Here is a 24,506-nt window from a genome sequence, read left to right as displayed (position 1 = left end):
TTTTTAAAAGGATATAGTCCCCTACATTAGATGCTTCATAGAAAAATGTATTTGCCAATTGCACTGCCACTGACTGAATTTTGCCCAGCTTTCTTGGTGTGATGTTGATAGAAAAGCCTCCAATTCTTAATCTCATTTTAAAGGATTCTTTAGATACAAAATTAACAGTCCTAACTATAATTTTCTTTAAACCATGTTTTTCATTTGCTGTGAATAATTCTTTGAGAAGTTATTGTTGGATTTTTGTACCACAAATAATTACATGCAAATTTATGAACATTAGCATCTGTTCATTTGTGTTTTTTAGAATTTCTATGTAGGGGCACCTGGGTGGCTCAGTCGGTTAAGCATCTGCCTTCGGCTCAGGTCATGATCCCAGAGTCCTGGGATGGAGCCCCGCATCGGGCTCCCTGCTCCACAGGAGGCCTGCTTCTCCCTCTGCCTGCTGCTCCCCCTGCTTGTGTGTTCTCTCTCTCTCTGTCAAAAATATTTAAAAACTAAAAAGAATTTCTTTGTGTACATATTTCTGAAAACTAACTTTGCAAAGCGTAATTTTTAAAAAATTTCTGAAGTTTGTGCTCGCTTCGGCAGCACATATACTAAAAAATTTCTGAAGTTTGTCCTCTATTGAATATTTTAGCATCTTTTAATGTCTTTTCCTCAGATGTCCGGCTACTGCTTAATAATGACAATCTCCTCAGGGAAGGGGCAGCACAGTAAGTATCATTCAAGATCCACTTATATCTTTATTTTAATTTTGGATAAACTATGTTGATAATAAATTTGTACCCTGAAAACTAAGTTTAAAATAGAATACTTCAGTATAAAACAGTTGGTTTTAGCAGTTTTAGTTGTATTTTTTTACTTGGAGAAAACATGCCATGTTGTTTACTTCCTTTAAACTTATTATATGTGATCTTATTTTTTTTATTTTTCTTTTTGCCCAGATCTTCCCTATTAAAGCAGAGCTTAATATGAGCTGTTAGGGTTTCTTCTATACTCCTTTTAGTTCATGTTGAATTTTTTTTAAACGCTAGCTATAGAAAAATTAGGCTGCTGTTGAGGAATAATGTTCTCAAATTGCCACAAAATAGTAGATATTCATAAAGTGCCTTAATAGAATTAACTATAGAATAATAGCATGGTTATTCAACCTAGTCATTGATTCCTTATCACTATCAGGCTAATTAAATGAAAATACCATTTTCATTTTATCTTTGTCCTCAAAAACATTACAGTGATGTGTGTTTTTGTTTTCTTCAAATCTAAACACTGTCTAGCTTTCAAGGCCCCCTGTTATCTGGCTTTATCACTACTTTCCTTTACATACAAAATTCTCTTTCAGTTACTGTCTATGTAATTGGCTCAGAGTTCCTTTGTAAAGGGGAAACCAGAAAAGGATAATGACTGGGAAAGGGTGGGGTAAAGAGGATTGGACAAGGATTTTGATGTAGAGCAACAAATAATTATCATAAAAGCATTTGGTGTGATAATCAGTTGGTTTAGATTTTAGCTATAGAAAACTATCTTAAGAGCTGCTACCTGGGAAACAGTCATCTTCTGCCCTGTCCGTGCTGCTCTTTTGAACCTCATTTTGGGACCAGATTCCGCAAACCCTAACATTTGTACAGCATCACTATAATTGTCATCATGAATGATACTCTAATTATGCATTGATTTAGGCACACACCAAAGATACATTCTAATGCTGGTTTCTCTTAGATGCACAGAATGCCATAGAAAAAGGCATTCATGATTTGCTAGTTCAACCCGTCTATGTCTGCTCTATCATTGAGAGAACCTCTCTACATTTTGTCAAAAGATGATTATCCAATCTGAATGCTTCTAATAATAAGGAATTCACTATTTCACAGGGCAAGTTCCTTGCCTGCCATATATTGGTCTTAGTATATCCTGCTACCCAAAATAAATCTACTCTGTCCTTCACGTGATAAGGTACTACTGAAGAGGAGATGGGGGAGTGGAATGCCAAGACCCAAGACTGATTGTATCTTAAGCCTGTTGTCCCATTTCCAATTAGGAGTAACAGTAGAACTTGGTATTTAGTTCAGATGCTTTAATTGCCCTGACAATAAAGCTTTGTTTTCATAAATACTCTGTTTCTTATAGATTCTAGATTTTCAGAGAACATTCTTACTAAAGGAGAACTGTCTTATGCCCAAATATTTGATTTTCCACAGGGATGAAAAATTCAGGTTTTTTTTTTTTCTGTAATGAGGTGCTTCAGTCCCTTGGCCATAGTCCTCATAGTAAGTGTTCAATAAATGTTGTTTCAGTAATCATCATCCTCACATTATTGCCTTCTATATAAAATAAAGGAGGCCTGAACAACTTCGGATTTACTCTTTCCTGGATTTCTGCCTTTGCTTCTGATCCCTAGAACCATTCTCTGATAATTCCCAGCCCTTCTGGACTAACTAGGGTGTTGTAGGCCATGTTAAAGAGAGGATTTTATTGTGAAAGAGAGAGCAGATTATTAGTGTTCTAAGCAGAGAATGACTCGATGAGATTATATTTTAGAATAATCACTGGTTGCTATGCAGGGGGCAAAGATTGAAGGAAGATGCGTAGTTAGAAGACTTACTGCAGTAGTTCAGAGATAAATGGCGGTGGTTTGGACTAGAGTGGTAGTAGTAAGGGTGATGGGAAGGAATTAGATTCTGAATATGTATTCAAGGTAGAACCTATAAGATTTGCTGATGGGATTGCATGTGAAATTTGAGAGAAAGAAGAATCAAAGATGATCTCAAGTTTTGGGCCCACACAAATGGTAGAATGGAAATAACCATTTTCTTGAGATGGGATTAAATGTTAACAAATTTCGATGTTGGTATTTGTAATCTATAATCTTAGGATGTATTTTAGAATGGAATACTTATTTATTCCTTACTCCTTAAGCTTTCTAAAAAAAAAAAAATCCACTTCCATGAACACTTAATTTATATTCCTTTCTGAAGAACTACTGTGTTGAGGACTCATTTTGTTAATTGGGTTGTGGTGTTCTGAGGAAATGATTAATTAAAAAGCACAACAATAACTTAAAATGAAAAGATTGAAGATTAGCTTTAAATATCTGTTTCTTTGGTTTCTCTTGAAAAGTCTAGGAAGAATTTAATAGTCTGCTTAAAAATAGTGGTCTAGTAGGTGTTTTACTAAGTTAAAATTGGGCTGGAGAGGTGTTTAACTCTTCCCTTGGCAAGAGAATTCTCTGAGAAGACTGATACTTTGTAAGTATATTATGCTTTTTTACACTGCAGCTTATTTCCATTTATTTTCACTTTACCTTTTTGCTTACTTTGTAAGATGTACTAGGGAGCCATTGAAAATGCAATTTTATAAATGTAGCACTGGACAAGTAAACAATAATATTAGGCATGCACTTTGATTATTCATATCCCCCTTTTCAGATAATCTCTTCTGCCTTAAACTCTCATCGGAGACTTGACTCATGCTCAACTCTTACTTCACCCTCTCCTCATGTCAGATGTCTTCCAGTACATTTAATTGTGGTCTTTCCTACCTGCCCTACCTTAGAGAGCCCAGAATAAAGAAGACAGCATTGCTAAAATGTGCATCAATTGAAGATTTTTTTGAATTACTGAAAGCTTCTGTCTAAATGATGAAAACTATTGGTAATTCATGAAAACTGGATTTCTTAAAACTTAGGAATAGTCTAAGGGGGAGTTATATTGGAGCCTAGGGGTGGAGAGGAAAAGGTAATTTCAGAGTTTAGGGCACATCTGAGATCTTTGTGGAGAAGAGTTCCTTCAGAAAGCTGGAAGGCATTAGGAAAACACAGTTGCCTAGAGAGAAAGGGAAAGAGCACCAGAGAGTGTTTTCACATTCTCTTTCACTATTATGTGAATTACCTTTGTATTTATATATAATTCTTCCCCCCTCCTTTTTTTACTTTTTAAAAAACAGTGCATTTGCCCAGTATAACATGGATCAGTTCACACCTGTGAAGATAGAAGGATATGAAGATCAGGTAATGACTGTTCATTTTGGTAGGCTGTGCCTGGGTGGTAGTAGAAATCTTAGAAACCAAAGCAGATGTCTGAAGAGAAGATGCTGAATAAATTCATGTCTTAGTTTTCATAGCTTTTGTAAATGTTCTACATATTAGGAAATTCTTCCTCTCTCTCATAATACTTGGAGTTTCTTTGACTGGAAAAGAGAGCTGCCCTTAATAAAATAGTGAAAATAAGAGTTGAGTTTTACACAGATTTTATAGCTGTATGTAATTCTCCTTGGTGAGAATAACATGATACATCAAATTTGACATTGTATAGGAAAATAGGCATCCCTATTTAAATAGAGGAACAAAGCAAATATTTCCATTATTATCATAGTTATTAACATTGTATGACAGGACTTTGCAAATTCATTAATGTACACTTCAAAGGCAATATGTCACTAAATACCAAATGCTTTTTAAAAGTCTCAATCTTCTTTGAACCCATAAACCTGCAGAATTTCTCCTAGGAAAATAAGTATGTAAATGTATTAAAAAGATTATTTGAAGCAAGGTTTATAATAGTGAAAAGTTGGGAACAATCTAAATGCCCAACATTAAATTAATTATCTGTAGACCAAAATACCATGTAGTCATTGAAAACCAGTATAAATACTGATCTGGGAATGCTGACCTGAGAAGATGTTTGTGATATATTAAGCTAGAACATAAAGGAGCATATGTAGAATTGTGCTAGTTTATTTTTTAAATAGATATTTAAGTGAACTTAATATATCAGTGCATCTTTTTTTTTTTTTTAAGATTTTATTTATTTATTTGAGAGAAAGAGAAAGCACGAGTGGGGAGGAGGGGCAGAAGGAGAGGGAGAAACAGGCTCTACACTAAGCAGAGAGCCCAATGCGGAGCTCGATCCCAGGACCCTGGGATCATGACCTGAGCCGAAGGCAGACACTTAATGAACTGAGCCACTGAAGCACTCCAGAATCATTGTATATTAAATTTTGTGAAAAGTGCACCATTATTTTATGTATCACTAAGAAAAAACACTGCCAATTAAACTATGACACAGTCCTAAGATGCCATCAGGTATAAGATGAATCCCATTTTACGAAATGTTAAGTCATGGGAGGACATATGCATCTTAAGAATCAAAACTATAAGATACATACATGTGCATAGAAAAAGAAATGTGGGAAAATATACACCAAAATGTTAACTCTGTGTGTTGGAATTACAGGATTACTAGATTTTGTTTTGCTTATTGTTTGTTTTGGTTTATATATATATTTTTTTGTTTTGGTTTATATTTTTGCTTATCTGAATTTTAATGAAAATAGATTAATTACAAGTGTAAAAGATAAATACTGAAAAAATAAAAATTGCTTGCAGAAAGAGAGGAATTATTGAAATAAGATGTGTCCAGATACATGTTATAAGAACATTCCCATGTACCAGTAGTAGCCAGCTTAAAATATAGTCAAAAGGAGATTGCATTCTTAGCCATAACAACAGCAACAACAAAAACCCATTACTGGACACTAAAACAAGGAAAGATGTATAAATTATTAAAGATGCCATAGGGGCGCGCCTGGGTGTTTCAGTGAGTAGAGCATGCAGTGCTTGATCTCAGGGTTTTAAGTTCGAGCACCATGTTGGGTACAGAGATTACTTAAAAATAAAATCTTAAAAAAAAAATAAAGTAGCTGCCATAAAACACACATACTCACAAAGGAAAAAATAAGACAAAAATAAAATAGATGCCACTCCTGCATATAATAAAAATTGACTACAGTAGGTTAACTAAGTAGAGATTTTTGTCATATAAGAAGTCCAGAGATAATATTAGAGCTGTTACAGTAGCTCCACCATATCATCAGAGATCCTAGTTGCTTCCAGCTCTCTATTCTGCCTTCCATAGGTGTTGTTTTCATTATTGTGCTCTTTTTTTTTTAAGCTTGATTGATTTGAGAGAGAGAGATAGCGAGAGAGAGAACTCGCAAGCAGGAGGGGAGAGGGAGAAGCGGGCTCCTCGCTGAGCAGGGAGCCCGACACGGGGCTCCATCCCAGGTCCCTGGGATCATGACCTGAGCTGAAGGCAGACGCCCAACCAACTGAGCCACCCAAGCACCCCTCATTATCACGCTCTTTAAGAGAGCTGCCCCATTTCAGGGCATTGAATCCATGTTCCAGGAAGGGAAAAAGGAAGTTGGAAAAAGTGCTACTGGCCTTTCCAGAAGCAACTTCCACTGATAAGTTATTGACAGAACTCCTTTAACTCTGTCATTCCTAGCTGGAAAGTGTCATTTTTTTAACATTGTCTTTTTGAAAATCTTTGCAGTTTTGTTAGTAAGGGAAAGGAGAGAATAGATTTGGATTGGAAACTAGCAAAAGTCTGCAATACAGTTCACACACATGCACTTTAATCAAGGAAATAAATAGAAAATTAAATAGATTTAAATGCCATGTTTCTGAATAAGAAGTATAAATAATATGGAAAGCTTATCTGAATAAGAAAAATAATATGGAAACTTTGTTTTTCAAATAGATTTCATACAATTCCTATGAAAAATAGACCATACAAGATTATTCTGATCAAGATAAACAAATGAAAGAAGACTAATGAAAGACACAAGGCAACAATCAGAAAGCCCCTAAGTATCATAAAACAGAAGGGAAAAGGAAACAATTGATAAAATTTATGAGATTAATCTAACTTTGATTTCCAGTGCCAACTGTACATTTTGCTTAATTCCAGGTAGAGTTTAAATGTAAAATATTTTTTTGAAACATAAAAATTTAGTAGGAAATGGAAAGGAAATCATAACTTAATGATGAAACATTAGAAAGTTCATAAAAGGAGGCAGGCGCCTGGCTGGCTCAGTCAGTGGAGCACACAACTCTTGATCTCAGGATTTTGATTTTCAGCCCCACATTGGATGTAGAGAGCACTGAAATAAATAAAAACTTAAAAGAAAGAAGTTTATAAAAGAAAGTGACCGTTGCGTAATAGGGGCGCCTGGGTGGCTCAGCTGGTTAAGTGACTGCCTTCGGCTCAGGTCATGATCCTGGAGTCCCGGAATCGAGTCCCACATCGGGCTACCTGCTCAGCAGGGAGTCTGCTTCTCCCTCTCCCACTCCCCCCTCTTATGCTCTTCCTCTCTCTCACTCTCTCTCTCAAATAAATAAATAAAATCTTAAAAAAAAAAAAAAAGAAAGTGACCGTTGCATAATAAAAAGGCTTAAAAATAAGATTTAAAAAGGAGTAAATCTGTTTCTCAAGCATAATAGATAAAGAGGTTATTCAGATACCTAAGGGTGATGCCAAGAGTTCAGTGAATAAACAGACAACAGACATGAACCACTTGCACCCAAGTGGGAAATAACAAAGCATACTTAGAAAAGTGTTAGATCAAAAAAAAAAAAAAAGAGAGAGAAAAGAAAGACAAGTGTTAGATTGCCCCGAAGTAGTAATTAAGGAAATGCAGATTAAAATTTAATGTGAATATATTTACCTTTTAAAGTTAGAGAATTGTGAAGATTTTTGAAAGCTTTATGAGGGTAAGACTAAGGAAACTGTTACATTCATGGTTCCCACCATCATTATAAGCAAGTTTTTTAAAGGTTAGTCTAGTAATAAGGACAGGAATCTCAAAACTAGGAATTCTTTCCAAAGAATTTTTTTTAAGCAGAAGATTTTATTTATGGTAGAATTTATAGTGACTCTCAATAATGGAAACTGTAAGTAGCTTAAACCTCCTTCAATTCAGAAATGATTAAGTATATTATGGTATGTCACTATTGTGAAATTATATGTAATTATTAAAAATGGTAAATGTGTCAAAAGACAAATGGGAAATTAGGAAAAAATAAGTGAAACTTGACACATGCAAAATTTTATCTGCCTATTTAATAAAGAGTTCAACTAGAAAATGACTTTAAAAAATGAAAAGAAATGCCAATTAAAATTTCTATTGATGATGTGCTTGTAACTTGGTATGACACCCTATATTATGCATGTCCATATTATGAATACATTTTTCCCTTTGACATAGTTGTCCCCCTTCAGAGAATTTATCTCACATGAGTGCTTGGCACACATACATAATTTGTACATAATGAACATACAAGGACATTTGTTGCAGTATTGTTCATAATAGCAAAAGATTGGAAACAACCCAACTATCCATTAATAGAGGACTGGTTGAATAAATTTTTGTATATCCATACAATGGTGTAGTATACAACTGTAACAAAAACGAAGAAGTTCTCAGAGTACTTATCGGGAAAGTTCTTCTAGATATATTAAGTTTAAAAAAAAAAAAAAACGTAACACTAAGTATAGTATAGTATGCTAGTTTTTGAGTTAAAGAAAGGGGTGGGGAGTTAGAATACATATTCATACTTATATTTGTTTTTGTTTTTTTTTTTTAAAGATTTTTTATTTATTTATTTGAGAGAGCGAGAATGAGAGAGAGTACATGAGAGGGGGGAGGGTCAGAGGGAGAAGCAGGCTCCTCGCTGAGCAGGGAGCCCGATGCGGGACTCGATCCCGGGACTCCAGGATCATGACCTGAGCCGAAGGCAGTCGCTTAACCAACTGAGCCACCCAGGCGCCCCATACTTATATTTGTAAAAAAGAAACTCTGAAAGAATATATCAGGGATTGGCAAATTTTTTTTAAAGAGCCAGAGAGTAAATATTTTCAGCTTTGCTGGACGGGGTCAGTTGTGACTACTCCACCCTGCTGTTGCAGGAAAGCAGCCATAGACAATACAAAAACAAACAAGCAGGGCTGTGTTCAATAAAACTTTATAAAAACAAGTGGCACCTGCCATGCTGACCCTTGCTTTAAATTAATAAAATCAATTGCCTTGTGGAGAAGAGGAAATTTATTAGGAATTTAGTGAATAGGAGTTAAAGGTGAGAAAAAGATCTCACTTTATATATATTTTTTCATTATTGAACCATGTGAATGTATTACCTATTTTAAATGCTAAGTATAATGACTGGGAAAGTTTTATGAAATATGTAAAAAAAGAATATAAAAGTGTACAGATAAGTTATTGTTATAGCTATGTATAAGGTATATACATTGGCAATACATTAGACAGAAACCAAGAAATGAATGGTAGGATGGGGAAATGTTGTGGTTTAGAGGTGGCTTAACCATAAATGTAATATTTTTATAAGAACAAAAATGTGAGGATCGCCTGGGTGGTGCAGTTGGTTGAACGTCCAACTCTGTTTCAGCTCAGGTCGTGATCTCAGGGTTGTGAGATAAGCCCCTAGTTAGGCTCCACGCAGAGTCTGCTTGAGTGTCTCCCTCTCCCCCCCAACCTCAACTCTCTTTCTCAAATAAATAAATAAATCTTAAGAAAAAAGAATAAAAATGTGACTTGAGGAGCACCTGGCTGGCTCAGTCAGTAGAGCATGCTACTCTTGATCTTGGGGTCATGGGTTCAAGCCCCACGTTGGGGGTAGAGTTTACTTAAAAAATTAAATTAAGTTTAAAAAAAAATGTGACTTTGTTAAAAAATCAATATGGAAGAGAAACTCAAGTCTAAATGAAAAGTTAACTGTCTTCAGAATTTTTATTTGTTTTGTAAAATTTGACAAGAACTGTCTTTTTACAATTACTCATATTTGTAATTATTCTTTGGAAGGTCTTAATTACAGAACATGGTGACCTGGGGAATAGCAGATTTTTAGATCCAAGAAACAAAATTTCCTTTAAGTTTGATCACTTACGGAAAGAAGCAAGTGACCCCCAGCCAGAGGACGTAGATGGAGGTCTGAAGTCTTGGAGAGAATCCTGTGACAGTGCTCTAAGGACCTATGTGAAAGATCATTATTCCAATGGCTTCTGTACTGTTAAGTATCTGCCTGCTTCATTATTAAAGAATGTTTTATTTCTTACATTTACCTTATCCTTTGGGGGCTTTGGCCAGGCAAACATCACTTCTTTCTTCTTAGAGTCTCCTCTGTATTTTATTCCCTAACTCATTTTTGAAAGAGTTTGTATGAATGGAAAATTTTATATGGAAAATTCTTTTTAAAAATCCCAGTGCATAAAAATTTTAAATTTCATTGCATCCTATTTCACCTTTGTCTTATTTATTCATCAGAAATTGCCTTATACCCATCAAGAAAAGTTTTTAAACATCTTTAGACATGGGGAAAAAGTAAATTAAGATTGTCAAGACAGCTATTGCCACATTTATGACTTTTTGGTATAGGCATTTTTATAGAAAGCTACTTTTTACATAGTTTACATGTTTTCATTGGATTGTCAAAACTATTTGAACTATTTTTTTAAATCAGGTAATTTGACTTTTTTTTTTCCTACCTCTTGATGTTAAAAAATGCTAAATTTGACTATCGTGATTTTTCCTTTGTAAAATTGCAGATATGATTTAAAAATGTCTATTAGAATATTTTCAGTATGTAATGATGATGAGTTAAATGGCAATGATAGAATATCGGTTAAGAGCCCTTACTTGAAGCCATACTAACTGGTTTGAATCCTTGTCTTGCCACTTAATTAGCTATGTGATCTTGGGCAAATGAGTTAACATCTCAGTGCCTGTTTTCACTTACAGAATGGAAATAATAGTTCGTACATCATAGGATTGTTGTGAAGATTAAATGAGCTAATAATGCATATAAAATGCTTGGAAAATGGCACAAAGAAAGCTCTGCCTAAATGTTGGGTATTATTATTATTACATGTTTTTTGTTTTTTATTTTTTAAATAACGGAGAAAACCCATTATGGTGGGTAAGTACAGTTCCATTTTGCAACCCAGTATTGCAAAGGAAGACATGACACACACTCTTTTAGAAATTGACTTTGCAATCCTAAATGTATTTTCTACTTAACATTTGTTACCTATTTAAAATTTGGCACTACCTGTTCTTAATTTGGAGAGCTTCTACACCAAGTAACCTTACTTTGTCCTTTTCTCACTTGTCTTAGCTAACAGATGAGCTACAGAAAGCCATGGAATTGTTCTAACAGTGTCTACCCAAGTGTTTTATATCTTCAGAGCTGTCCTGCTTAGTAGTTCTTAATGTCACCTCAATATTCCCTATGATGTTTTCTATATAGCGTGTTCCAAACCATTCCCATTGTCCTCAGGCATCTTTCTGATCCCCCACATTTTAGTAAGACTGACATGAAATCTTTTTCTCTTCTTTCCACACTCAGCAGTCTTCCCTCTTCCACTGTACTTAATCTTAGGAAGAAGGATCCTTATTCTTGATTTTATATTACCCTATCTGATACATTTCTCTTTACCTAGAAATATTTTTATTTCTCCTGTCCTTAAGGAGAACAAACTTCCTCAGTCATAATAATTTCTCTAAGTTACTTCTCTTCTCTTTTTCTCTCTTGCTCCTCCTCACTCTCCTTCACTTCTTTCCTTCCCTTATCTCTCTCTGCTACATAACCACACCTGGGAGCATTCTGCTCCTACTAGTGCCACTTCTTCATTACCTATCTACTTCTTAACCCTGTGAATTTTGGCTTCAGTCTTTACAGAAATTTCTCTCTGAGGTTATTGATGGTTCCTGAATTGCCTGACTCAGTATCCTTTTCTTCATCCTTGACTTCCATATGCTATTTCACACTGAGACCAACCAGCTACTTCCAGAAATTCTCTTTTGCTTAGACTGCTCTGTCAGCACCCTTTACTCATTCTAAGTCTGTTTCTACTTCTTTTCTTCTCCCCTACCTTTGTAAATGTATGCATTCCCCATTGCTGTATTTCTCTCTCTTGAAAGCTCATAGTTATTCAATATAGGGAAAGTAAACATGAAAACATTTTGGGGACTGTAAAGCACTGTTTTTTTTGCTTTTCCTTCGTATTGCATTTCTGTTCACCTCTTCCACATTAAGGAACAGTTGGGGTTTCTAACTACTAGCTGAATTTCCCAATTTGTTAATGACACTACCATCTTTCTGGTCATCTCAACATGCAAGTACTATGGCTCTTTCCCCTTTTTTGCCCTTCTTGCAGTATATTGCAGTATATTGCTAGACTTGGTTATGCTTCTGCATCCTGATACCCACTGATACTACCCTGACATATTGCCTAGATTAATGCTCTGGCCTCCTAACCAACTTCAGCTTTTCCTCCATTGTATCCTGTATACCAATATTATTCTTCCAAAACAATAGTTCTGGTTATATTGTTTTGGTTCTGTCCGTTGCCTGTAGAATAATGTCCAGACTTTTTACCTTACCTCTACAGCTACGGGACTTAAATCTACTATCCTGGATTATCACCATTTCACTGAACAAGCCCCCAGTTTCCTGTCTGAACAGTTTACTCATCTTCCCTCTCAGTCTCTGTTTATGAGTATCTCACCTGTCTTGTAAGGCCCAGCCTAACCGGCATCTCCCTTGTACCCCTAGTCAGGAGTAGTATTTCCTTCTGCATTCATTGTACCATGGTCTCTTGTGGAACTAAACATGTTCTGCTCTGTGTTCACATCCCATGAAGTCTTGTGAGTTATAAGCTCATCCTGCCTGATTCTTTGTCTCCCCCAAGAATTTAGTATGCTGCTTTTGTACAGTGTTTGTCACTTAGATTAAATATGTTTTCAGAGTCTAACTTTTTTTTTTTTAACAATAGGTTTATGCTAAAACTATAGATGGGCAACAGACCATTATTGCATGTATTGAAAGCCACCAGTTTCAGCCTAAAAACTTCTGGTAAGAAAGCAGATGTTCTCTTCTATTTGTATCTAATTTATATTGGAAAGAAACCAAACCAGCAGTTGAAACTTGGTTTTTAATCTAACTAGTTTGGGATAACTTATTTGAGAGACTTCAGTTCCCCATCTGTAAAATGAGGGATTTAGATATGAACATTTAGATTCCTTTCAATTCTGAGATTTTATAATCTATCTTTTTAAAAAGTGCTCTTAATATCGAGTGAGAATAAGTGATTGATTAATAAAGTGCCTAGTTGAAAATCTGAGTTTTACTTGGGTTTGGTTAATAATATGTGAGTTAATTGCAAAACTCAGCAGCCCATCCATCTGTGTGTGGAAGAGCCTCCCATGAACAGTATAGGCATGGTTTTCTATTCCAAGATTGAAAAATGAAAGTCAAAATAACTTAGAAAAGGCTTATGTTTAGGCACTTGGATATAGACTTATATTTGAGTAGACAGAGCCTTAGATATGTCAAACTGGAAATGACTTTTACCCCCGCTTCCCAAATTCTCTGCCTTAGTGGCAAATCACCTCTTTCTTGGGCTAATAGCTAACTATGCAGTCTTGTATGTGTTTTAATAGGAATGGTCGTTGGAGATCAGAGTGGAAGTTCACCATCACACCACCTACAGCCCAGGTGGTTGGAGTACTTAAGATTCAGGTGAGACCCCACATGTTAATAGGCCATGTTAAAATGTCACATCTTGAAAACAAACATGGAAGTTGGTATTTGAAGTAAGGAACAACTATATGTAGATAGATGCAAAGGAAGATGGACGGTAGTAAATAGAAATAGGAGCCTCCTTTGTGGGGAAGAGGTTAAAAAGAGCTATTCTGGATTGATAAAGGATAGTCATGTGGTATGTACTGCTTGCTTATTATTTTTCTCTTCCAAAGATAACCTAAGGTTTTTCCAGGAATTATCAAATAGCAGTTCTGGGGGCACCTGGGTGGTTCAGTCTGTTAAGCATCTGCTCCTGATCTCAGCTCAGGTCTTGATCTCAGGGTTGTGAGTTCGTTCAAGCCCTGCGTTGGGCTCCACACTGGGCATGGAGCCTACTTAAATAATAATAATAATAACAATAATTTTTTAAAATAGCAGTTCTAAGAAAGAAGAAAACATTTATTAAGTGACTAAGTAGCAGCTGCTGTTAACTTACTTAGGGTCTCTTGTATATTACCTCATTTAAGTGTGTACATAGACGTAAAACTTAACTCTTTGCTCTGAAAACAGCTACATGAATGGGATTATTGTTTTGTTTTTTACAGTAATAACAGAAGGTTTTAAAATCAAGTAAATAACACAGAGGAACTAGAGAGAATTGCCAAGTGTCATCATGTATGGAATATAAGTAACCAAGCTGAGCAGAGTTCTAATGCTTGTTTCAGAACAGATAGGCAGGTGAATAAGGAGCTTGTTAATTCATTGGATGCCTGTCTGGGTCAAAGTCTTCTGATATCCTAGCAGAGATTTGACTTTCAAATTGAGGGTGATTTAATTCTTAAGCCCACCTAACTCTCAGGTCATATTAAAAGTTAATGATAACTGAGAAAATCAGTATTTAATCGTACCTCTATTATATTGCGTTAAGTCTTGCTTTTATAACAATTAGCAAGAGCTGCCTTTTTAAACGGTGTAATTTAATCAGAGCATATGTGGTAGATATCATCTGTACCCACTCTTTTCAGGATAGCTCCCTGCTACAAGTAACAGCAGCTTTCTTCCTGGGAACTTTTCCTAGCCACAGGAGCATGCCCAACTCAGATGAGGCAAGCTAGAAATGTTAAGTTCACAGCTCTGGAGCAATCTGTAGTGACATACAAGAGTTGGTAGATAAATATGCCAGCTTCCTCACCCGTTAGGTCGGACAACTCTGAAGCATGTTCTGCTAAGTCTTCCAGAGTCCAGGGCCCAGCTATAACCTGTTCATTAATGCACCTATAACACTTCCTTCCCTTCTGTGTCTCAGTAACACAGTCCTTACTAGTCCTTCCTGAGATTACCTCCCAAATTACTTCCTCTCAAATCTTTGTCTAGGGGTATGCTTCTAGGGGAGTCCAACCTAAGACAACATATGTATTATTCTATTTCTGTTTAACCGTATATATGAGTAGCCTAATGCTTTAGATCTCCCGTAACTGTGACATTAGCATTAACTGAGCAGCTTACTGTAAATTTATGTAACTTTATTTTCTTCTAGAAGGAAATAGTTGGCTTGTGTTTCAACTTTGCGAATGCAAACCTATAAATTAAGTGTACATATCATAAAGGGTGATAGTTTCTGGTAAGACTTCAAATAGGGGTTAGTACCCAGACCTTATTTACACCTTCTAACCAGATTGGCTCACCACACCTTGGGGAAAAGCTTGCTTCATATACATATCTTAAAAATCAGAGTGAGAATTACTTGGAAAAGTCACTAAGATATTTAGCCCTTTGGTTATTCTATAGGCAAAAGGGTAGTTCTGGGAAGTCAACAGTTTCTGAGGATTTATGTTGATGATAGTCATGTTGAAATTTTTATTAGCAGATGAGACCTAGAAAGGTTTTATTGCTTTTGGCAACTTTGAAGCTGGGGAGATCCTGGCCAAGGATCTCATTGAGGATATCTGATGTCATTGTCCTCCCAGCCCTTGGACTCCTCCCCCTAAGCACCTCAGTAAAATGGTTTGTTCCCTTCCCTGCCCAAAAAAGAAAAAGTTTCGTTTTACAACAGGGTTTGCAGCACCCGGCTGGTTCTTGATCTCGGAGTTGTAAGTTCAAGCACTGTGCTGGGTATAGAGATTACTTAAAAATAAAATCTTTAAAAAATTTTTAAAAATTTAAAAAAAAGAAACCCTCAGAGTTTAAGCTTAATTTGTCATTGGTGTATTAGATATTGAAGTCAATATTTTTAGAATTTTCAACTGAGTTTATAAACAGCAAGCCTTAGCGGCCTTATTCTATATTCCTATTCATGTTCTAGTTCTTAAGACACATGACAGAAGTTCAAACCAGTTGCATAGTCCTTATTCTTGGACAAAAAAAGATGTGCCCTGCTTTCAGATGGGTTCTGAGACACCTGTCTCAAATATGTAAGTCCTTGTTTCTTCTCTGGACAGAGCTCCATTTTTTAAAATATCCCTTGTCCTGTTTGTACTCATTCCTCTTCCTAGTGTTCTTTTCAGCCTCTGGACTTTCAGTTTCTTAGTTAAAAAATGATCAAACAAAACTAGTGTCTGGGTGTGACCCACCCGTATTTTGAACATCCTTGTCCTTGTAACATAGGCAGGCCAGATCTGAAGACTCAGAGGGGGCCCCATAGGACCAGCCAGGAAGGTCCTTGGTTTTGCATAGCATAGAAATGAAACTCAAGCCAAGAGGAAGTGAGAGCAGAGTTTATTGAATAGTTAAGTGATAGAGGATAGCAGATGGAGTGTCTAGGAGACTCAGAAAAGGAAAAGTGAGTCTCCCCATCACTTGGCGTTAGGGATTTATACTGGAAAGGGATCCAGGGTACATGTTCCTTCAGGAATTCAGGATAGGTTCCAATTAAAGGTGAGTGCCAGGTGAACAATAGGTGTATTCCATAAATCACCGAAGGTAGGGTGTATTAATGCCAGTGTCAACCAAGGTTTGTTCGAAGCTAATGTCCTAGAATGTGCTTGGGATCCATTTCTTCTTAGATGTTATCAGGTGTTTGGGAGCCTAGGATGAAACTTAGAAAATGATTAACTTTCTTGTGTCCCCTTGGAGTGGGAACATAACTTCTTTGGTTTACTCAGATGCAAAGTATGAGAACATGAGTAAATAAGACTTAGCAGAGAAACAGCAGAAAAAGGGCCTTTCTAGAATGGAGTCCATTCGGCTTCCCTATCTCACTTGTCTGTTGGAATTTTAACCTTTATATGTCATCATTACTTAGCCAGGCTTTTTTGCCCAGATCTTTTCTGTTCTGATATCTTGCATGTATTAGGCATTTATCAACTCCCTGCTTTTCCAGTGTATTCTTAAATTGTCTTTTTCTCTTTAAACTCCTTTAGAAAGCCAAAAGATGAAATTTAAGTGTTTGGAGAAGGTATGGAAAGTCTAGTTTGTGTTGCGCATCTGGACAGAGCCAGCTATTTTTGTCCGCTTAAACAAGGCTCTGTAGTGGATTCATATTGCCCAGGGAAGTGCTTTTCTTGCTAATAGGATAGTGGTTTCTGCCTAGATGAAGGCTTGGCTGTTTTAATCTCCTTCTAATGATATCTTAGAAGACTGTCCCTAATGAGACACGTTACTTCTACCTGGACCAGGGAATTTCTAATTTTGTGACGGAACTTAACAGTGGGAGGTATTATGCATGTTGGACATGGTTTTAGTTCTGGAATTTGACCTAATTCATGTTCTAGCTCCTCTTCCTACTCGGTATGTGAACATGGATAAGTTATTAAACTGCCTCAAGCCTCAGTTTCCTTATCTGTAAAATAGGAATAACAGGGGTGCCTGGGTGGCTCAGTCAGTTAAGCGTCTGCCTTCAGCCCAGGTCATGATCTCACGGTCCTGGGATCAATCCTGGTGTCAGGCTCCTTGCTCAGCAGGGAGCCTGCTTCTCCCTTTCCCTCTGCCTGCCAACCCCCCCAACTCCCGCTTGTGCTCTGTCAAATAAATAAAATCTTTAAAAAAAATAAAAATAGGAATAACAATGGTCCCTGTTAATCAGAGTTTTTGTAAAGATTGAATGAGATAATATAAGTAACAACTAAAATGTTTGGCATGGTGTTTAACATATAGTAAGGACTCAATAGCTGTAGTAGTGCAGGTATAGTTCTTTTTTTCTGCTTTATCTCTACAAACATTCCTTTTTGTCCAAATGTCTCCTGGTAGCCTGGACTAGATGAAGGAAACGGGCAGTACCTAGACTACTATTCTAGCATTATGCCCCAGTTTCACTCCTTCCACGTGATTTTCTTCATAACACAAGTCTAATCTTTCTAAAACATTCCCTTTCCCTGTGTCCCATCACCTTTAATAGGATAAAGTCTGAATTCTTAACATGGTTTATAAGGCAGTTTGCTTTTCACAGTCTGTCTCCAGCTTACATCAGAGCACTGTCTCCTGCCACACTACCCTCCACACATACTCATCTGCAGTGAGTTCTTTATTCTTCCCTAAACTAAACCATTCTCTTGTACTTTTTTTATCCCCTTGCTAGATGTCCTTCTCTACTTGTCCATTTAGGTGACAACTCCTATTTGCAAGACCCTGTTCAAATGCACATAACAAAAGGATACTCATCCTATTTTATATGGCCAGTTTGTAGCCATGTTAAGGTGACTGAACCTATCTTGTAAGTTGCCAAAACTTTCTGATATGTCGTTGGTTAGTCTGTCTCTTGTGTATGCCTCCTTCTTGCTAATTGGTCTCATAATTGTAGCACCCCACTTTACCATACATCCTCAGAACTGCTTTTGTCTTGCTTTTTTGTAGTCTGATTTACCAGTAGCATATTTTTTTCAATTTGTCTTTAACTGTCAATTAAGTTTTTCCTGCACTCGGTCAGATCTACTTACCAATATTGATGATTGTATATGTGGAGAGATGTGTAAGGGATTAGGATCCATTAAAATTCCTTGGTTTTCACAGAGAAAAACTAATGTTAGATTTTATTTTAATTATTTTAATACTCTTAAGAGTGGAATCTTATTTAAGGTCTTTGTATTCACAATACTAGCACAGTGCCTGGAATGCAATAACACATAATAAATATTTGTTGAACTTAATTAATAATCAGTTTCCCCTGCTAAGAAAAGTGAGAATTCTTAAAAATTTAAAGTATTCTGTGAATTTTAACCACCATTGTAAGTTACAGTTGGTCATATTAATATTTTGTTCAGAGTTGGTAAAGATTGGAGATGGCTTTAAAAAAAAAAAAAAAAGATTGGGCATGGCTTTAGGCATGGATTTGTACCTTAGCAATAGGTTTCTGTATGAACTACACATAAACTTGCTCAACCATTGTCTCACACAGGTTCACTATTATGAAGATGGCAATGTTCAGTTGGTTAGTCATAAAGATGTACAGGATTCAGTAACTGTTTCGGTGAGTGTGGAATACTTAATATCTGTCTCACTTGTGCCTCAGTTTTCTTTAAAAAGTTGATTTTGATCCTGAGTACTGATTCTGCCACTAGAAATTCAGTTTGTTTTCAGTGCTTTGTTTTTGGCAGCTTATAAAAGTATGCAATCAACCCACTATATTAGTTCACAGTCTTTGACTAAATATAAGAAGTAATTTTTTTTTTTTAAGATTTTATTTATTTATTTGAGAGAGAGAGAATGAGAGAGAGAGAGAGCATGAGAGGGGGGAGGGTCAGAGGGAGAAGCAGACCCCTGCCGAGCAGGGAGCCTGATGCGGGACTCGATCCTGAGACTCCAGGATCATGACCTGAGCCGAAGGCAGTCGCCCAACCAACTGAGCCACCCAGGCGCCCAAATATAAGAAGTAATTATGAAATATAACATAATGTAACATAACAATATAATGACAAATACTGATAATGGCTTTAGAGAATCCACACTTCTCTCTTTCTCAATTGTGAGATTTGCTCAAGGATAGCAATATCTTTAGTCAATAAATACCAGGAAGAAGGAAAGTTTGCCAGCAAATCCTATAGGGCTACATTCATATCACTAGAGAAGCTGAACATTTTTAGAAATATTCAATTAAAAAGTATTGTGTTCTATACCTGGAAAGAAGGGACATAACTTTTTTTTGCATTCTCAGTACTTCTTTGTATCCTAGAAGTTACCGAGCACCTTCAAATAGCTTTTGTTTGGGGCACCTGGCTGGCTTGGTCGGTGGAGCATGTGACTCTTGATCTCAGGGTTGTGAGTTCGAGCCCCATGTTGAGTGTAGATCTTATATTAAAAAAAAAAATCTTAAAAATCTTAAAATAAAAAATTGGTCCTGGGATCAAGCCCTGCACTGGGCTCCCTGCATTGGGCTCCCTGCATTGGGCTCCTTGCAGAGCCTGCTTCTCCCTCTCCCTCTGCTGCTCCCTCTGCTTGTGCTTTCTCTCTCTCTCTCTCTCCCCCAAATAAATAAATAAAATCTTTAAAAAATAAATAAATAAAACTTTTTTAAAAATTAAAGGGATACTTGGGTGGCTCAGTTGGTTAAGCATCCAACTCCTTATTTCGGCTCAGGTCGTGATCTCGGGGTTGTGGGATCAAGCCTCACATTAGGTTCTGCACTCCGCAAAGAGTCTGCTTGAGGCGCACGCACTCTCCCTCTAAATAAATAAATAAATCTTTAAAAAATAAAATAAAAAATAATTTTAAAAATAAAAACAAAAAAAATAGCTTTTATCTGTTAATATATACCTTGTTAGAAATTAAAACTGAGAAATGTTAAATATTTATTAATTTAAAAATATAATAACAGGGACACCTGGGTGGCTCAGTCAGTTAAGCATCTGACCTTCAGCTCAGGTCATGATCCCAGGGTCCTGGGATCAAGTCCCACATCGGGCTCCTTTCTCAGCAGGGAGCCTGCTTCTCCCTCTCCCACTGCTGCTCCCCCTGCTTGTGCTCTCTCTCTCTGACAAATAAATAAAATCTTAAAAAAAAATTACAATAAGAAATCCATTACTTGTTAACCTAAATAACATTTTCATGAAAAACAACTATATTTTCCAAACCAACAAAAAAAAGAAAAATAGTGCAAAGAATGGCATTGATTTACATTTTTACGAATGGCATAGTGTCTGACTTAATAAAAGACAACTGGATTCTCATATGTGCCCACACATTCCATTAGCCATCAGAGTGATGAAGCCATCACACATCATGTAGCTTCTGGGACCTGCATTATGCACACTTGAGAGGGGAAGTGGAAAAGCAAGTGATTTGTCTTAGTGTTGCTGTGAAAACAAAAGATGGTTTTGACTGAAAGAATTTGGGGACTGCTGCTCTAGGCAGAAAAATCTTACCTTTTACCTTTAATTCTGTTCTACTTAATGATGAAAGGAAGAGAGAATGAAAAATGAACCAAAGTGAAAAGGATACGTTAGTATTGTACCTGCATCATGTAAAGCAAAATGTGGTTGGTTGAACATCATAAGTAGCAAATAGAGGAGTATATGAGTTTAACATATATGGCTAATATTGGTAAGGGTGTTGTTTATATCATCTTAAACCAGAGATATTTTCAAGGCATAAAAATTTCAAGACATTTGGGGCGCCTGGGTGGCTCAGTGGGTTAAGCATCCGCCTTTGGCTCAGGTCATGATCCCAGGGTCCAGGGATCGAGCCCCACATCGGGCTCCCTACCCTGCGGGAAGCCTGCTTCTCCCTCTGCCTCTGCCGCTCCCCCTGCTTGTGTGTGCTCTCTCTCGCTCTCTGATAAATAAATAAAATCTTAAAAAAAATTAAAAAAATTTCAAGACATTTGGGCATACTGTGGTAGATTGGAAAGAGCATGGGGTCTTTTTTCAGACCCTGTCTTTATCTTTCAAGAGCTGTATAATTTTGGTCTAGTCACTTACAAGGATTCTGTTTTCTCATCTGCAAAATGAAGGTGATGCTAATAACAGATCTACTTCACAGGGTAGTGGTGAGAATCAAAGAAGGTAATGTGCATGGGAGCACTTGACAAACTATAAATTGTTCTTCAAATCTTAAGATTTCTTTAAGATGGTCTTTTCAATATCTTTTTATTGACTGCTTATACTTAAAAAAAATTCCTATTTCCCCTCTTCCTCCATTAGAATGAAGTCCAAACTGCCAAGGAGTTTATTAAAATCATAGAGCATGCAGAAAATGAATATCAGGTAAGAAGACTTGGAACTAATTTTTCTAGATCTTTAGTACTTTATTATTTTGCTGCTAACACATTTTGTTAGACTTCTTTTAACATAAATATCGGTGTTGTTCAGTGTAAGTATGGAGACTACAGACCTTGCAACCTGGCATTGTGCTTACAGTCAAGGTTTCAGCATTGGAAGGGATTATAGCCCTAGTTTTAGAAATAATTTAAGTGGGCTTCTTAACTCGCTTCAGAGATGGGAGAGGAGCTTACTAGGAATATTACATACCGTCTGTTCTTCTTAGAAGACTTCAAGCATGTCCTTTGACTACAGAGTTACTTTCCTAATCACAACCATCCATTTCTGTTCAAGCAACTTATCTTCAATTATCTATTGCAGACAGCAATTAGTGAAAACTATCAAACAATGTCAGACACCACATTCAAGGCCTTGCGCCGGCAGCTTCCGGTTACCCGCACCAAAATCGACTGGAACAAGATACTCAGCTACAAGATTGGCAAAGAAATGCAGAATGCTTAAAGGCTGAATGTAGGATTCTTCAGTATGTGGAAAGAAAGGATTCAACATGCGGTCATATGATAAATAAGTGATTTATAAACGAGAGTGATATTTTGCTAGGGCTTTCAGAGCTAACAGGTTTTCTAGCCTCATGGAATACTGTTGAACCTATAGCATTGTCTTGATTCTTTTATGTTCTCTGCCTTGTAATTTTCTGTTTTCACTATATCTACTTGTAAATTTTTTTTTTTTTTTTTTTTTTAATTCTGCCACATTTAATGATGGAGAGAGAGAGAGATCTATCCTGGAGTCATTTTACTGTTTAGAAAATTTTCCTAGCCATGAAGCCCTGTTACTGATATAGACAGGTAATATGCTCAGTACTTTTCTACCCCTGTCCTTCAAAGCACTTCTGGTACTTCAGTGGTTTTTACTGATCCACCAACAGCTAAAGAGGCTGTGCTACAAACTAGCTGAGTGGAAGACACATTCATCCTTCTCCCTCCAACTGCTTTGATCATCATTTATAGCATCTCATAACTGTAGTTTTCAAAAGTTTGGATTGGGCTTTTCAGGTCCTTTTGTGGGGGCAAAGGAAGTTTTCTGGAAATTCCATTATAGTCAGCTTCTCTGGGGAAGTTGTTTTTAAATCCAAAGACTTGAACCACATTCCCTGCACATGAACGTGTTTGCTTTTTTTCTTTTCCCTCATTGTCTCCTTCCCATCTAGTACCATTATAGTTACAAACATCTGCATTTTTAGAAGGGTTTTACCCATTTATTATTATTTTTTATTATTCAAGAACTGCTGACATACTAGGGATGTAGTAGAGTATAAAACTTGAAAAATGCAGATGTTGAAGGAATAATAGGTATCTTGTGCTTTAATACTCTGTGGCAGGATTGTACTATAAGCAGATGAATCAAACAACTATGTAAATCACAAACAAAAACTAAAAATGAACCAAAGTGAAAAGGATACATTCCAGGCAGTATCTTTCTATTGTAACCTGTTATTTAAGGGAATACTAGTGATTTGTTCTAAATAGGATGTAAAACTTGTTCCAAATTACTCTTCCTCAGTCCTGCCTGCCAAGAAAATGTAACTGTGATATAGCAACCCTTCCCAGGTATATTGGCAGGTATATGTGTGATCTCAGAATACACAGGTGACATAGATATGATATGACAACTGGTAATGGTGGATTCATTTACATTGTTTACACTTCTATGACCAGGCCTTAAGGGAAGGTCAGTTTTTAAAAACCAAGTAGTGTCTTCCTACCTATCTCCAAATAAATGTCAAAAAAGAAGGGTGTTTGTGCTTCAGCTTTGTTTTTGCTCAGTAATACAGTCAAGCAAGTTTGTTTCCAAGTGACCTGTTGAGCTGTGTAAGCATTTTTGTTTATTTCAAATAAAATATATTTGTATTATGTGTCATTCATACTATCCATTCATCACACTATCCTCTGTATCAGGTAGTCCAATAGAAATATACCTGTTTTGTTCTTAAATTGTCTGAGTCTCTCCTTTTCAATCCATCTCTTCAGTTTTTGTTCTCAAGGTAAGATAGAACTGTGTTTGGTCTTACTTGATGAGAATGTTCAGGGTTTCCGAAATTGGTTCCTACCTATTACATATTCAGCGATTATCCAAAGACTTGGAAAGAACAGTTTTTTGTTTTTGTTTTTTTTTTTTTGAGCATTGTCTCTATGGATAATACTGCTCTTCGCCCAGAGGCTACGGATGGTTCACGGGTTTTTTGGTTTTTTTTCTTTTAAGATTTTATTTTTAAGTAATCTCTACTCCCAACATGGGCTCAAACTCAAAACCCCAAGATCAGGAGTTGCATGCTCTACCAACTGAGCCAGCCAGGTGCCCCAAAGTTTTTTTGTTTTCCATTTCTAGTTATCTTCTCTGTCATTGAGAAAGCAAGGCCCAAGTATGGTTGTGGTCACTAGGCAGGAAGTAGAAATGAAAGAATCCCTGACCTTGGGTGATATTTCACATTGACTTAACTCTAAATGCAGCTTCCCTCCCGTGCAAATTGGACTTCGCTACAGACATGAGAGAAAGGTTTTTATCCTGGTTCCTAAGAGAGAACCCGAGGAGTTGCAGTGATTCACATTCCATCTAAGGCCAGTTCAAATTCCCACCTTTTGCGGGGAACGTTTGTTGTACTACACTCTGTACTTGTAGTGCAAACACATTCGAATGTTCTTGCCTTTAACTTAATAACTCCATCGGCCTGTCCCCAGCCTATCCCATCCATTTCCCTAGCCCATACAGACTTTTGTAAAAACTCTTAATCTCTTGGCCATATGAAGCCCTTGGTTACTTGTATAATTGGGAGGAAGTCAGCCCTTCTTGCCAAGTCCTGCAGAGTCCTGACTCCCTTAACCTCCTTCAGCAGAATATTTGCTTGAATTGTGTTCATTTTATCGTGCACTGCTGCAATCAGCCTGTGGGATCCTAGGGCAAAGGTTTCTCAGCCAGAT

The 24,506-nt window shown here is 36.6% G+C and overlaps 1 protein-coding gene across 3 annotated transcripts in view; it reads left to right on the top strand.

Moving 5' to 3' along the window:
* Positions 1-23,522, top strand: part of CAPZA1 (capping actin protein of muscle Z-line subunit alpha 1) — a 50,563-nt gene extending 27,041 nt beyond the window's left edge. For 2 of the 3 annotated variants that reach the window (XM_035017760.1, XM_035017759.1), the window contains exons 3-10: positions 665-716; positions 3,946-4,009; positions 9,661-9,867; positions 12,633-12,712; positions 13,300-13,378; positions 18,711-18,782; positions 21,451-21,513; positions 21,889-23,522. In XM_035017760.1, the coding sequence (XP_034873651.1) occupies positions 665-716; positions 3,946-4,009; positions 9,661-9,867; positions 12,633-12,712; positions 13,300-13,378; positions 18,711-18,782; positions 21,451-21,513; positions 21,889-22,029 (758 nt within the window). In that variant the 3' untranslated portion in view covers positions 22,030-23,522. The remainder of the gene's footprint in view (positions 1-664; positions 717-3,945; positions 4,010-9,660; positions 9,868-12,632; positions 12,713-13,299; positions 13,379-18,710; positions 18,783-21,450; positions 21,514-21,888) is intronic. The other variant, XM_035017761.1, reaches the window with a different exon arrangement.
* Positions 23,523-24,506: the final 984 nt, after the last annotated feature.

This window comes from Mirounga leonina, unplaced genomic scaffold, assembly GCF_011800145.1.
Source record: "Mirounga leonina isolate KUSES-001 unplaced genomic scaffold, KU_Mleo_1.0 Mir_173, whole genome shotgun sequence".
Lineage (NCBI taxonomy): Eukaryota > Metazoa > Chordata > Mammalia > Carnivora > Phocidae > Mirounga > Mirounga leonina.
Note: the sequence above shows the minus strand (reverse complement) of the source record. Positions and strands in the feature narration are given on the sequence as shown.